We start from the raw sequence: 12,245 nt of genomic DNA on the forward strand, positions 1-12,245 counted from the left end.
GAACTCATTCATTTGAGACCAAGCACGATAGAGGGCAGTAGTTAACACTTCTAAACACTATTACACGAAGAAGAAGAAGGACGCGCAGGCGCTGATTGAAAACATCAGTGAAACTGTTTAGCGTATTTATTTAAACGAGGTAAGTTAACGACACAAAACAGCATTTTATTAGCTAAAACAGCTATGATCCCAAGCCTCAGTTTTTTTTTAAATAAATAAATAACTCGTTTACACCCTGTTTGACCTCGGTGTTAGCTCGCTCTAGTTTGGGCTTTTAAGACTGTCAGTTAAAAGCATTCTGCGACGTTCAAAAGTGCACTTTCGTATGCTAAATGAAGGTCCTCGCAGACGCTCGTAAATCACACAAAGCTTGTGTCATGTAATGTCTAATAAATGATTCTGCATTTACTTAATGTGGCTCTGAAAAACAACACAAAGGTCAAAAGAACATTTCTTTTAGGGGTCACTGGTCCAAAAAGGGAACGAACCTACGTAGCTGAATCAAACTGCTAGACTTCCAGACTTCCCGAGTTTAGCTTTTGTTTGGCATATTCGTCACTTTATTATTTAATAAAAAACAACAACACACAGGCACAAACTGCATGTTGGAAAGGAGGAAGTCACAGTCATACTGCTGGTACATCCATTCGTCCATCCATTTTCTATACCGCCTGTCCCCACGGGGGTCGCGGGAGTGCTGGAGCCTATCCCAGCAGTCATCGGGCAGTAGGCGGGGGACAACCTGAACTGGTTGCCAACCAATGGCAGGGCACACAGAGACGAACAACCATTCGCACTCACACTCACACCTAGGGACAATTTGGAGTGCTCAATCTATCAAGCATGTTTTTGGGATGTGGGAGGAAACCGGAGTGCCCGGAGAAAGGCGGACGTGCTACCCACTGCGCCACCGAGCCGCCCACTGTTGGCACAATTAAATCTGTAAATTTTAAGGGTTAGGTTGTAAGATGGGTTTGTCATATGGACTGTGTTTTGGGATCATAGTCTGTGGCATAATTTCAGACAGACTGAATGAAATATAGCCAAATCTGCACTTTTTCCCTTTTTTGAGGGGTGGGGGGGTCAATAACTCAACGTTTGTCGAATACGGTTGGTATGATTTTGCCTTTTGTGTATTGATTTTGTTTAGTGCTTGTTCTAGCGCAACCACCGATGCTTGAATAGGATGAATCCCGAGAGCGCGGATGATCCCGTAGTTTACCAAAGCGTCGTGTTGAAGGACGTCGCTCCGTATCAGTACATGAATGTCTGCCTGTAAGTCAGTGGCGCTCTTTGGCTTGAATGTGACTACTTGATGACTGGTACTAATTTTTGTCACTCTTCAAGCGTGCTGGAGGACAAGTTGACCAAACTGAGTGCAGTTGACCTGAAGTACTTTATCATCTCTGGCTTGAAGAGTCTGCACGGAGAAGTAAGGAGTGGAAATTAATTGCGGGTCTGCCATGGGAATGTTGTTTCATTTTGATTCTCACTGTCAGAGAGGGGAGAAAAGACCCGGCTCCTCGGGGTCCCGTGACTGATGTGGACTGTCAAGAAAAAAAAATGTATAGTTGGCAACTTGGAAATGAACTGACTTTGCTACAATGGAAAACCTTTTTATTGAACAGCACACACTTTGTGCGATTGTCAAACAACAAGCGGATTGCTGCAAATAATGGGTGCGACGAATGAAACTGAACATTTTGAGCGGCTGCTGGCAATGACCTCATTTTTTCATTGCACTTGTGCATTTTGACTTCCCGTTTTGCTTTCCATAAAAAAAACTTCAAAGAACAACAAGACGACCAATAATCGGATTGATAAGCAAAATCAGCCACGTTTATTGTTGGTGTCTTTGCACGCTTCAGGTGGGGGCCGCATTACACTTTGATGTGCTCAAGTACGATGAAGACACCCTCACTGCTTCCCTGCGTGTATCCAAAAGGTGAGGAAGTTAAAGTGTAAAGAGAGTGTTTTGCTGATTTTTTTTTTTTTTTAGTGGGTTGGTGAAACTGTGGAGCTCGTTGACACTGCTGGGCTTCTACAACAAGCAGAGCTGCGCCTTTCGAGTCCTGCAGGTAAGATAGCTGCTTTCTCGCTTTTGCTGCTCTTACAGTTGCAAACATTTGCGAAAATGATGTCGCTTGCTTGATTTTATTTGTATTTTTTTTTTTCCGAGACCTCTCTGCTTTAAGTTGTAAGAGTGTTGAAGTAGCTGTTGTATGAGACTTTGTGATTACTGTCCCCATCTTTGAAATTTCTCTTAGCTCCTTTATGGTGTTTAAATTGTATGTTAGCATCAAGCTAGCAGACTTTCATTGAGACTGATATGATTTGTTTGAACGTTTTGGTGTTTGTATAAACATTCTTGAGTTCTTTTTTGTGACTGTCCTTCCCAAACACTCAGGTGTCGCCATTCCTGCTGTCGCTGACTGGAAATAGCCGTGAGCTGGAGCTGGATTGACGTCACAGGACCATGTGGAGTCAAGTCAGAACTCTGCTGTCCTCCTCCATATCGACGATGATGACGACGGCGGCAGCAGCACGGCTCCACGTGGGCCAGCGCGCCTCCCTCACCAAAGTCTTCTCGGCTCGCCACGTGGAGCTGTTCGCCGAGCTAACGGGTGACACCAACCCACTCCACCTGGACGCCACCTACACCGCCTCCACCGCCTTCGAGGCCCCCGTGGTCCACGGCGTCCTCATCAACGGGCTGATCTCAGCCGTGCTGGGCACCAGGATGCCGGGCCCTGGCTGCGTCTTACTCTACCAGGAGATCCGCTTCCCGGCGCCGCTCTTCGTTGGCGAGGAAGTGCTGGCCGAAGCCGAAGTGCGCAAGATCAAGATGTCGTTTGCTTTCATTGGCGTGACGTGCTCGGTCAAGGACAAGGTGGTGATGGAAGGGGAGGTAATGGTTATGATGCCTGAGGGGAAGCAAGTGAAGTGATGGCTTTAGGGTCACTTATTACGTTTGAAAAACATCACGGACAGCCCCGAGCTTGTCTGTTACATGGTTTATGTTGTCCACTCAAATAAATAGAGCATGTCATTCTGCTTTTGAAAGAAATATATAGATACAGCTACATGTTCATTTATATAGCATGTGTCGTATCAAAATGAGTTGAAACTCGCACAGGTAGATTTGGAAATAACATGAACATTTTCAAAGTTGTCCTTTCATCATTCAAAGTTTCTTTATTGATTAACAATTGCATTTTCATGTCATAAACACTGCGAAGCCCCCTCGTGAACGTACGCGATAAAGACGTCATCGATGTCAGAAATAAGGCCGAAGATTTTGTTTTCGGTTCTATTTTCGGTTCTGCCTCCTTTCCACAGGTGGCAGTAGAGTGTCATGCCCACGATTGCTCCGGTCAGGTCTCATTTCAGCAGACGAAGCATCGTTGAGTTTTCGTTACGCAGAAGCGAAACTAGTCGGTCTCTGTCGCTGGACATCAGCGTCAACCTTTTGGGTCACTACACGTTGACAGCTGCGGGCGCTTGGATTGGACTCTGGCTGTTCACCCTACCCCAGAAGACCGGGATGTCTTTCCTGGCGAAGCCGACCACTGGCCGGCTACTCCTTGACGACACTGTCCCGCTGACGGCGACGATCGAAACCAGCCAGAATTTGCAGTCCCACACAGTGAGCGTCACCTTTTTTTTCGGTTTTTCTTTCGGTTCTTTCGGTTCTTTCTTTCTTTCTCCGATGCTAAAGTCACCCGGTTGTCTTGTGTCACACAAAAGTACAATTGGCTCAGATAAGCGCGGCGACGCAACAGTTTGTGACTGTCACCTCTTCCATTACCGGACGCGTTGGTCGTTGTTAGTAGTGCGATACGTGCTTCCTTCCGTTGTTGAACGGACGCGTTGTTCCTTCACAATACTGTGAAGTGACACTCGTCGACAGATTTCTCGATCCCATTACCGGACACGTTCGTCCCCCATTAGTGTCATTATTCCAACTAGACCGCTGAATATTAGCTGGGGAAAATTGGGTCCGCATTAGAGGGAGTTTGCTGCGGTTGAATTTCTGCCACCGCGATGACTCAATTTCCTGGAAGCTTTTGTAACAATGTTTAAAGAATTGCTGACTGTGAGCCAGGGCCCGTTGATTTTATTGTTGCAATGCCTCGAGCTTTTCCACGATTATTTGGTACACAGCTAACGAGCCGCCGCTCAATTGAAAAAAACAAAACATAACAGATCTTGCATGACTTCGCAACGGGTTGTTTTCGTGTCCGATAATGGACGCACGCATGAACGGCTGTTGACAAGATTCCGGCTGGGATCAGCTGAGGCTGACAGTTAGCTTAGCATGCTAACGCCAAATACCAACCAAACCGCCCTCTTAATTCTTCAGGTTCACCAACTAAAGGAACGCTGCGCGGAAAGTCTGGCCATATGCAAATAAAAAGAAAACACATAAGAAAATCCGATTCATCTATTTCAGTTCTACTTAGCTACAAAATTGACGGTGATATAATTCAGAACAAAATTTGTTTTTTTATTTTCCGGTCCGTGATTTGCTTTATTTTTTTCTAATACTAAAGTTTTTGAAGTTATTTTTCTTAGCATTAACATGCATCAACTGCCATAGAAGTAAGAGAAATATCTAGTTTGTCAGATTATCTTCAATTGAATCTAACTACTCTCAATCTAATTTACCCCAAGGGATGAAAAAAGTAGCCAACTGTTTGTTCTTTTGACGGCGCGCATAACGCAAAAATATTCCACAAGTCTGCTTGTTTGCTCGTAACAAGCTTAATGCTAAGTCACAATGCAAAAATGTCTTAGAAGTGTTACTAGTTCTCCCTGTCCATCCTTCTGATGCGTGGAAAGGAGACTCTACTCTTTGAAATTGCAAGTCCCTCATTGTTCTGTGTGCGTGGTAGGAATACATCATCCGAGTCCAGAGGGGAGTGTCCACAGAGAACAGCTGGCAGGTAAGACCAAAAGTGACTTCAAACTGTCTTTTCCATCTGTTTGGATTAAAGCATTAGTGTCAAACCCAAGGCCCGGGGGCCAGATGCAGCCCATCGTATCATTTTATGTGGCCCGCGAAGACAGATTTTGCATCAACTTTGTCTTATTACTAAAATTTCCCAATTGTCTTACTTAAAAAAAAAATAGAGATATCGCTTGCTATTAGTCATTTTAAAATATTTGCACAGTTTTTACTATTCTCTGATTTCAAAACTAGTTCTTCATCACCTTGTTTTGTAGCCTATAGTGTATATAGAAAACGTTGACATTCACAATGGCCCTCCGAGGGAAACTAAGACTACAATGCGGCCCGTGACAAAAATGAGTTTGACACCCCTGGACTAAAGAATATATATGTGTGTGCGCGCGTTTGCGTGTGTGTTGCAGGTCATCCGGCGCTACAGTGATTTTGACGTTCTCAACAACAGCCTGATGGTGAGTATTTTTTCCTATACATTATTTTTTCTACATAATAAATCTGCTGCAAGAGCCTCCCCCCCAAAAATACATGACAAGACAGTATTAAATCTGATGAGTATGGAAACTGAATGGGCCATTCTGAGGAGGTCGCGCCCTTTGACCTCTGCAGTGAGCCCATAACAGGATGCCTGCCGTAAGGCTTTCTGCTGAGGTTTTTCTCCCTCTTCCTGTTTCTAATGACAATTCTGCGCACAAGCACGATTTGGGGGGAGAGAAAAGAAGGAAACACTTACCATGCGCTTGCACTCGGCAGGTGTGTGGCGTCAGCCTTCCTCTCCCAGCCAAGAAGCTGATCGGCAACATGGACCGCGAGTTCATCGCAGAGAGGCAGCGCGGCCTGCAGGCTTATCTGGATGCCGTTATTCAGCATCCTCTGCTGTGCGCCGCGCTGCCCGTCAAAAAGTTCCTGGACCCCAACAACTACGCTGCCAACTACACTGGTGGGATCCCTGCCAAGTTTGCCATTTCATTTTCACAGAAGAACAGCGAGCGATAGCCTGACTTGTCTGCAAAATGTCTTTCAGAGATCGCCCTGCAGCAGGTCTCCATGTTCTTCCGTTCAGACCCCAAGTGGGTGGTGATGGAGCCCCTTCGAGACGTTGGTAGACCGCCGCCGTCATTGCACGTCGGGCTCGATAGCGACCATCCAATAACACAATCATCTTCTTTTGAGGCTGGAGGATCAGGAAGAAGTATTTCCTTGTCAAAAACAAAGAACAAGCCAAGGAGAGGTACCTGCTCGGCTGGGTGGGTGTCACACCGCTACAAAGTAGTGCAGTGCCACTGTATATTGGTGCCTTGCGATGCCCCTGGCCACACCCAAAACACAGCGTAATGTGGATATGCGTTTAGGTGGACTTGGGCCCTGACAAGTTCCTGTCCGACAAAGACCTGCAGTCCATCATGAAGCTCCTCACCAGCCACTCTGTACGTACGCCGCACGTAATGGGCCGCCTGGGCTGAAGCGTTCCTAACCGCGTGGTGTCTTCTCTCCAGAGTCCGTACCTGTGCCCGCTGTTGTTTTCCAGCACCAGCGAGTCTTCTGCGCTTTTCATCCGACCTTTCAGTGAGTCCGGCTCCTTGCGAGATCACCTCTGTAAGGTAAGAAGCTTCGCAATTCCCAGTTTTCCCAAACGCAGCGTCAAGCTAAGCCCACCGGCCGACGAGGGCTCGAAGGATGATATACCAGTCGATCGTTGGAGGAAAAAAAGCATTGGCCATCAAAGTCAACTCGAATGTTACTGTGTGTTTGGTATGTTTGTGTGCCAGGTGAAGCCCAGAGAGAACTACCTGAAGAAGTATGGAAACCCCAAAAAGACTCAGCCTCTCGAGCTCTCGCACATCAAACTCTACGGCCGACAGATACTGGAGGTACACGCGCACGCACGCACGCACGCGCACACACGCATCCCTCAGTCGCCGTAAACAATTTGTGGGCGCTCAGGGCTTGCGACTGGTGCACGAGAGTGGCCTGTTCTTCGGCCACCTGCATGCCTCCAACGTGATGCTGGAGCAGGGCGTGTGTCGCCTGATGGACGTAGAGAACGGCGTGCTGGGAGTCCCTTCGGCCCTGCGACCTGCCGTCACCCACTTCCGAAAGATTAACGTAGGTCCTTGCGTGATCTCTAGGAATTTTAGATGAACACGTTCCTTCTATCTTAGTTGTCATGTTTGAAAGTCCCGAAAGCGCTTTCACAAACGGCGGCGCTCAAATCTTCCGTGGGCAGCCGGGTTCGCCTCTCACGTCTCGAATGAGTCGCAAAAATGTTTTACCGTATGGAAAAACATTTGGGAGCTAAAGTAGCAACGTGTGCGTTTGCGTAGACAATTGAAAGCATGGACGTCTTCTGCTTTGGCCATTTACTCTACGAGATCACGTACGGCCGACCGCCGGACAACGTCCCCGTGGACAATTATCCTACCATCCCCTACACCGCCGTGGGTAAGTGCACGCACACACACGCACACACAAACATATTGTATGTTTGTATGTGCAACCTTTGTTTCTCCATTCTGATGTGGGGGTGTTTTTGTGTGTGTGTATAGTGTCGGTGCTGCAGTCCATCTTGTCGACAGAGGCCTGCAAGTCAGGGATGCCAACAGTCGCTCAGCTCATTCAAACACCGTAAGTTTTCTTTAGATTTCTTAAAGAAGTGGCAAAAGCATCCACCCATATTTTTGTACAACATATTTGTAACATAATTGTGCTTGTAACATCTACAAAATATTTTTTGATGTCCAGTATGAAACATTTGCAGTTTGCGTCTGTATGCGTGTTCTTTGTTGTCGGGTGTTTGAGGTTGGTCAGTCGGATCCTGCTGCGGCGATAATTCAGGACTGGTTGTGTCCTCCCTTCATTAGGCGGAAGTTTCACAAATGAGGATAATTGGTGTCCCTCAGCTGGACTGCCAAGAAGAAGTTGACTAAATTGGTGCATGGTTTGATGTCCTTTAGCTGGACTGCCAAAAAAGAAGTTGCCTTGTCTTCCCAATGAGATTGATCTCTCGGCCCCCTTCTCCTCTGCCGTGGGGGTTTCCCGCCGCCACAGCTCCACATGAGGTCACGGTAGCCTCTCTAGACCTTCTCAGCGAATGAGAAATGAAAAGCAATTATTGCGAGCAGTACTAAAATAGCTTAAGCTCAGGAAACACCAAAATAATAAGCGATTGGTTGTTGCTGAATTGGCCCAGCTCGTTTATATTCTGTCAAGAGGCATGTGAGGAGGATCCAAGGCATTAACTTGTATTTTTCTTGTTTCCGCTGGCGCAGGCTGTTCAGCGACGTTCCACTTGTGCACTCGGAGAAAGTTGCCATCCGCGTAAGAGACTCTCGCCTCGGATAAAGCTTCTGTTTGTATCCGACATTTTGTGGCATGTCGCGCGTGGTCCGTCCAGGTGCCCAGCAGGCTGAAGGAAGCCCTGAGGGCGGCCAAGGAGCGTGTGGAAAAACGTCTGCAGGACGAGCAGAAAGTGGTGAGTTGATCTACAAATAGATGGCAAATTGCTCTCGCCGGGTCCCGCAATCTTTTCACCTGCGTGACATTCCCACGGCCTTATTCCCAGCTAACTTTTTCCCTGCCGTGACGGATTTGAGTGCTCTGACGTGAATGGGACGAGTCAAGCCATTGGTTTGTTTGTTTGTTTGTTTTGTTGAAAGCTGCACCAGCACAAGAGGCTGACCAGAGCACGCTCCCATCACGGCTCAGAGGAGGAGAAGAAGAGAAGGAAGATTCTGGCCAGGAAGGTACGGTGACCTCCGCTTTTGGAGCGCAACGCAAACCTTGCTGACGTGTGTTCCCTTTGCAGAAGTGCAGGCAGTCTACAATTGAAAACGACGACGACATCTCTGTCCGGAACAACAATAACTCTGGTGGGAAAAATGACCTCATATAAAAGGGTTATGATGATGATGTTGTTTTTTTCTTCTGGGAGTCTTTGAATATCATTTATTCTTTGCAATTTTGAATATGAAGTGAAAAGAGGCCATTGAAATTGTTGAAATGAATCAATACACGTTTCTATCCATGCTTTGTCCTCAGGCTCGGGCGCCAGTTCCCCTCTCACGTGTCCCTCGTCCCCCACGCCGCCGCCCACCGCAGGTCGGTTCATCCCTCGTTTTCGTCCCTCGTTGGACTTGTCTGTCCTCTTCCTCCTTGTATCAAGTAGTTTCCTCTTGGATCTTTCTGTCTCTTGAAACTTTCAATGTTGCTGCAGCGTCTCTGGAAAATCCACCCGTCGCTCCACCGGGTAGAGATCTTTTTAAAAGTAACATAACAAAGGACACAGTCTGAAAAGAGTAGCATGTTACGTCGTGTTTTACGGAAGCTAATATCTGCATATGCTAATGCTTATGAGTATTGTTGTCTGTCTACATGTGTAGCTGCAGCGTGTAGGATCAGGTTAAAACCACCGCAATGTTAATTTACTAGCTCGTCTGCGGCTTTTTGCATTGCGTGTCAACACTGAGCTAGCAAATTTGAGTTATGTCATCATCCAAGTCGGCGTCTCTTGTCCTCCTCTTGTTGCTGACTGGTCGTTTAATTGTGGTCTCTCTCTTTATGCCGTGCCTCTCCACCATAGAGCATGCTTCATTCTGACCGTGTCATTGGGGTAAAGTAAATGTTTTTATCCCCCCACCTTGTTGATGATGATGATGGTGTTGGTGGGGGTCACTGATGGTCTTAAAAAAAATATAAAAAGCTGACATACTTGTGAGCTTCTCAGCAAGCACTGTTAGCACTAACGAATCTAAAGGATGCTATTGAGAACTCAGTGTTTGGAGTGGCCTGTGAGCTAAAAAAATAAATAATACAACTATCGGTAGCGACACCTTGTCTACCCCTAAAATCCCCCAAAAAGCAATTGATTCCAAAGTAGAGAAGGAGTCAACCAGTGCCATCGAAGCCTATGAGAACTCGACGAGATCTCAATGGGAGTGCGAGTACAGCTTGCTCAGAAGCATTTGGTTTAAGCGCCTCACAATCTGCAATAGAAGGAACGTTACGGCACACAAGACCATTCCAAACGATAACTTGTGATTGGAGATTGTGACCTCTGTCTGTCTGTTTCTTCGCTTGGAGCATTGGCATGCTGCCTTTTTTTTTTTTCTTTCTTTTCTGTCCTTTTGTGCGCTGAGCTGCTGCCACACACTGTGAACAATCACTGAGGTGTTCCACAAAAGGCAACTCATCAAAGTCCTCCTTTTGGGTTGTTTCACCTTTTTCATTTCCAAAACATCCAAGGTTTGCTGAAGTCCTCTTATAGCTACATGCTACATTGAGGTACACAACAGCCACAGTTGAAACCAGAAGTGTCCATACACTTTTTATTTCAGGGTGTTTTTAAAAGTCAAGTCATTTTGGTCATCCTTATTGGCTTACAACAGAAAAAGTTGAGTCTGATTTCAACAACTTCTGATTTCAAGCACACATGCTAACGTTCAACGGTGTTGCCAAAGGAGCTGATGCTGAAGCGCTTTTGTTGCATTTTGTGCAGGAAATGTTCTCATGTGTGTTCTGTTCCCTTTGGGTCGTCCCCCTTTGGTTCAGGTGGTCCTCCTGCGCCCCCTCCTGCGCCAGACACCTCGTCCTTGTCCTCGTGTTCCTCCTCCGTGGTGGCTCCCCTTCCCGGAGGTCGCGCTGCCCTTCTGAGCTCCATCCAGGCTTTCAGCAAAGGAAACCTGAAGAAGGCCCAGACTCGAGAACGCAGCTTCTAAACGCTGCGGTCCTCCAACGCTCCCTCACATGTGAAGACAAATCCTGTGCAAAACAATCCAAATGTTTCTTGACATTGGGAAAGGCGGTCCCCGGCCGACGAATGCTGGAAATCTGAATGTTGACCTTGTGCGGTGAAGATAACATCCAGTTTCTTTCTTCCGGATTGTTCTCAATGCCAACATCTGTCGTTATGGCGCCTTCCTGATTCCCGACCTGCAACTGGAACATCATCTGCCCTCTGCGAGGAAGCGTTTACAAAATTCAGAGTTGTTTGTATGCCTCATAATAATATTTTCAGAAATAAAGAATCTGCAGTTTTGAGAGGCAAAATGACCCAAAAAAAACAAAACCACGAAACACTGATTTGGTTATTATCAAAAGAGGTATTCTCCTAGTAAATTAAAGAAATAATTTAAATTGCATTTTATGCAACTCACTGCTGGGGATTAAAAAAAAAAAAAAAAAAAAATTGCTTTCTTTTGTAAAGTGCCCAATGAGAGCATGTTTCTCAGATTTAAGTTTCTAAACAGTATAGACATTTCTTCTGATTTTGTATTTATATATGTTCAAAATGCATGTTTTCGTTGGCATTTTCTTTCAGTATGTCCAAAAGCAAAGGCCTTAAAAAGCAGTGAGATAATGTACATTGAATTTCTTTATGATGTAGAAGTTGTAAATTGAAAGCACCTGCCCCTAAGGATATATTTGGAAACTTTCTGGTGGAAAAAAAAATTTTTTGTTTCTATATATACTTTAGAAAATGGTGATGTGTGGGTTTTCATTGGGAATGATAGTTTTGTGAGATCTTTTTTTTTGTCAATGAAAATGGTATATCTTTTTGTTTTAAACAGCATAACAAGCACAAAACGTTTTGAGTGAAAAGTGACGGGACTTTTGAGACATACAGCCTATTCAAACATGCAGAAAGACAATTTGAGCTTAACCACACAACTCTGCTCGTTCACAATGTGGCAATTGCAAGACTTCCATTGACTTTTTTTTTTTCCATTATTGTTGCAATGTTTCTTCTCATTTCATCACAAAATGTTTGCACCATCAGAGTTTTTATTGTGCCATATATATATGTATATATGACATGATCCTTGTGCCTCGAGATGAATGTCTGAATGTGTGTAGGATTAAATTGTAATTGGGGTGGGGCATTTTTGTAGGTGGTTATTCGAATGTGTTTGTGGCTTATTTTTACGCCCTGTTGTATTCCACATGAATTGTGACCGAATTTTCCTCTGCAGCACTTTACCGTTTAAAGGCAAACTTTGTGACGTCATCATAAACAATAAAGTCCCAGATAGTGTTTGATGCGTTGATTCTAACACGCCGATGTGTCATGAAAGACTTGAGTTCTCAAAGGCCACCTTTGAGTTTTGAAACAACAGATTTTCACATGTATTTGTCAAATGATAATATATTCATCCCACCGCGGGGAAATTGACTTGTCACAGCGGCGCATACAAGTGCAAGAATACAAGTGCCACATTTTTAAAAAAAAAAAAAGGATAAATAACAGACAAGGACAAAGACAAGTGCCGCTCACAGAGACTAA

General features: G+C 45.4%; 3 protein-coding genes across 5 annotated transcripts; all 3 read left to right on the plus strand.

The window, feature by feature from the left end:
- Positions 1 to 2: 2 nt before the first annotated feature.
- Positions 3 to 2,555, plus strand: rpp14 (ribonuclease P/MRP 14 subunit). Of its 2 annotated transcripts, none has more exons than XM_085925239.1 (6): positions 3 to 139; positions 1,163 to 1,275; positions 1,348 to 1,432; positions 1,869 to 1,945; positions 2,000 to 2,078; positions 2,408 to 2,555. In XM_085925239.1, the coding sequence occupies exons 2-6, from the start codon at positions 1,187 to 1,189 to the stop codon at positions 2,462 to 2,464; spliced, it is 387 nt and encodes a 128-aa protein (XP_085781365.1). In that variant the 5' UTR covers positions 3 to 139; positions 1,163 to 1,186; the 3' UTR covers positions 2,465 to 2,555. The 2 variants fall into 2 exon arrangements, with proteins under 2 accessions (XP_085781365.1, XP_085781366.1); XM_085925240.1 differs by having other exon boundaries at positions 19 to 139; positions 1,151 to 1,275.
- LOC147049591 (hydroxyacyl-thioester dehydratase type 2, mitochondrial-like) lies at positions 2,477 to 3,067 on the plus strand. The gene has a single exon (XM_085925238.1). The coding sequence runs from the start codon at positions 2,477 to 2,479 to the stop codon at positions 2,945 to 2,947; it is 471 nt and encodes a 156-aa protein (XP_085781364.1). The 3' UTR covers positions 2,948 to 3,067.
- A 264-nt stretch (positions 3,068 to 3,331) lies between these two features.
- On the plus strand, positions 3,332 to 11,998 carry pxk (PX domain containing serine/threonine kinase). Of its 2 annotated transcripts, XM_085925229.1 has the most exons (19): positions 3,332 to 3,646; positions 4,896 to 4,946; positions 5,374 to 5,421; positions 5,720 to 5,906; positions 5,991 to 6,068; positions 6,140 to 6,213; positions 6,319 to 6,393; positions 6,463 to 6,567; positions 6,736 to 6,837; positions 6,911 to 7,072; positions 7,291 to 7,408; positions 7,513 to 7,591; positions 8,236 to 8,284; positions 8,361 to 8,438; positions 8,623 to 8,709; positions 8,772 to 8,835; positions 9,005 to 9,064; positions 9,546 to 9,575; positions 10,514 to 10,659. In XM_085925229.1, exons 1-18 carry the CDS (start codon positions 3,356 to 3,358, stop codon positions 9,560 to 9,562), a joined length of 1,725 nt encoding a protein of 574 aa, XP_085781355.1. In that variant the 5' UTR covers positions 3,332 to 3,355; the 3' UTR covers positions 9,563 to 9,575; positions 10,514 to 10,659. The 2 variants fall into 2 exon arrangements, with proteins under 2 accessions (XP_085781355.1, XP_085781354.1); XM_085925228.1 differs by lacking the exon at positions 9,546 to 9,575 and having other exon boundaries at positions 10,514 to 11,998.
- Positions 11,999 to 12,245: the final 247 nt, after the last annotated feature.

The sequence above is a fragment of the Syngnathus leptorhynchus genome, chromosome 11 (assembly GCF_054491065.1).
Source record: "Syngnathus leptorhynchus isolate UIUO chromosome 11, UIUO_Slep, whole genome shotgun sequence".
In the NCBI taxonomy this organism is placed as follows: Eukaryota; Metazoa; Chordata; class Actinopteri; order Syngnathiformes; family Syngnathidae; genus Syngnathus; species Syngnathus leptorhynchus.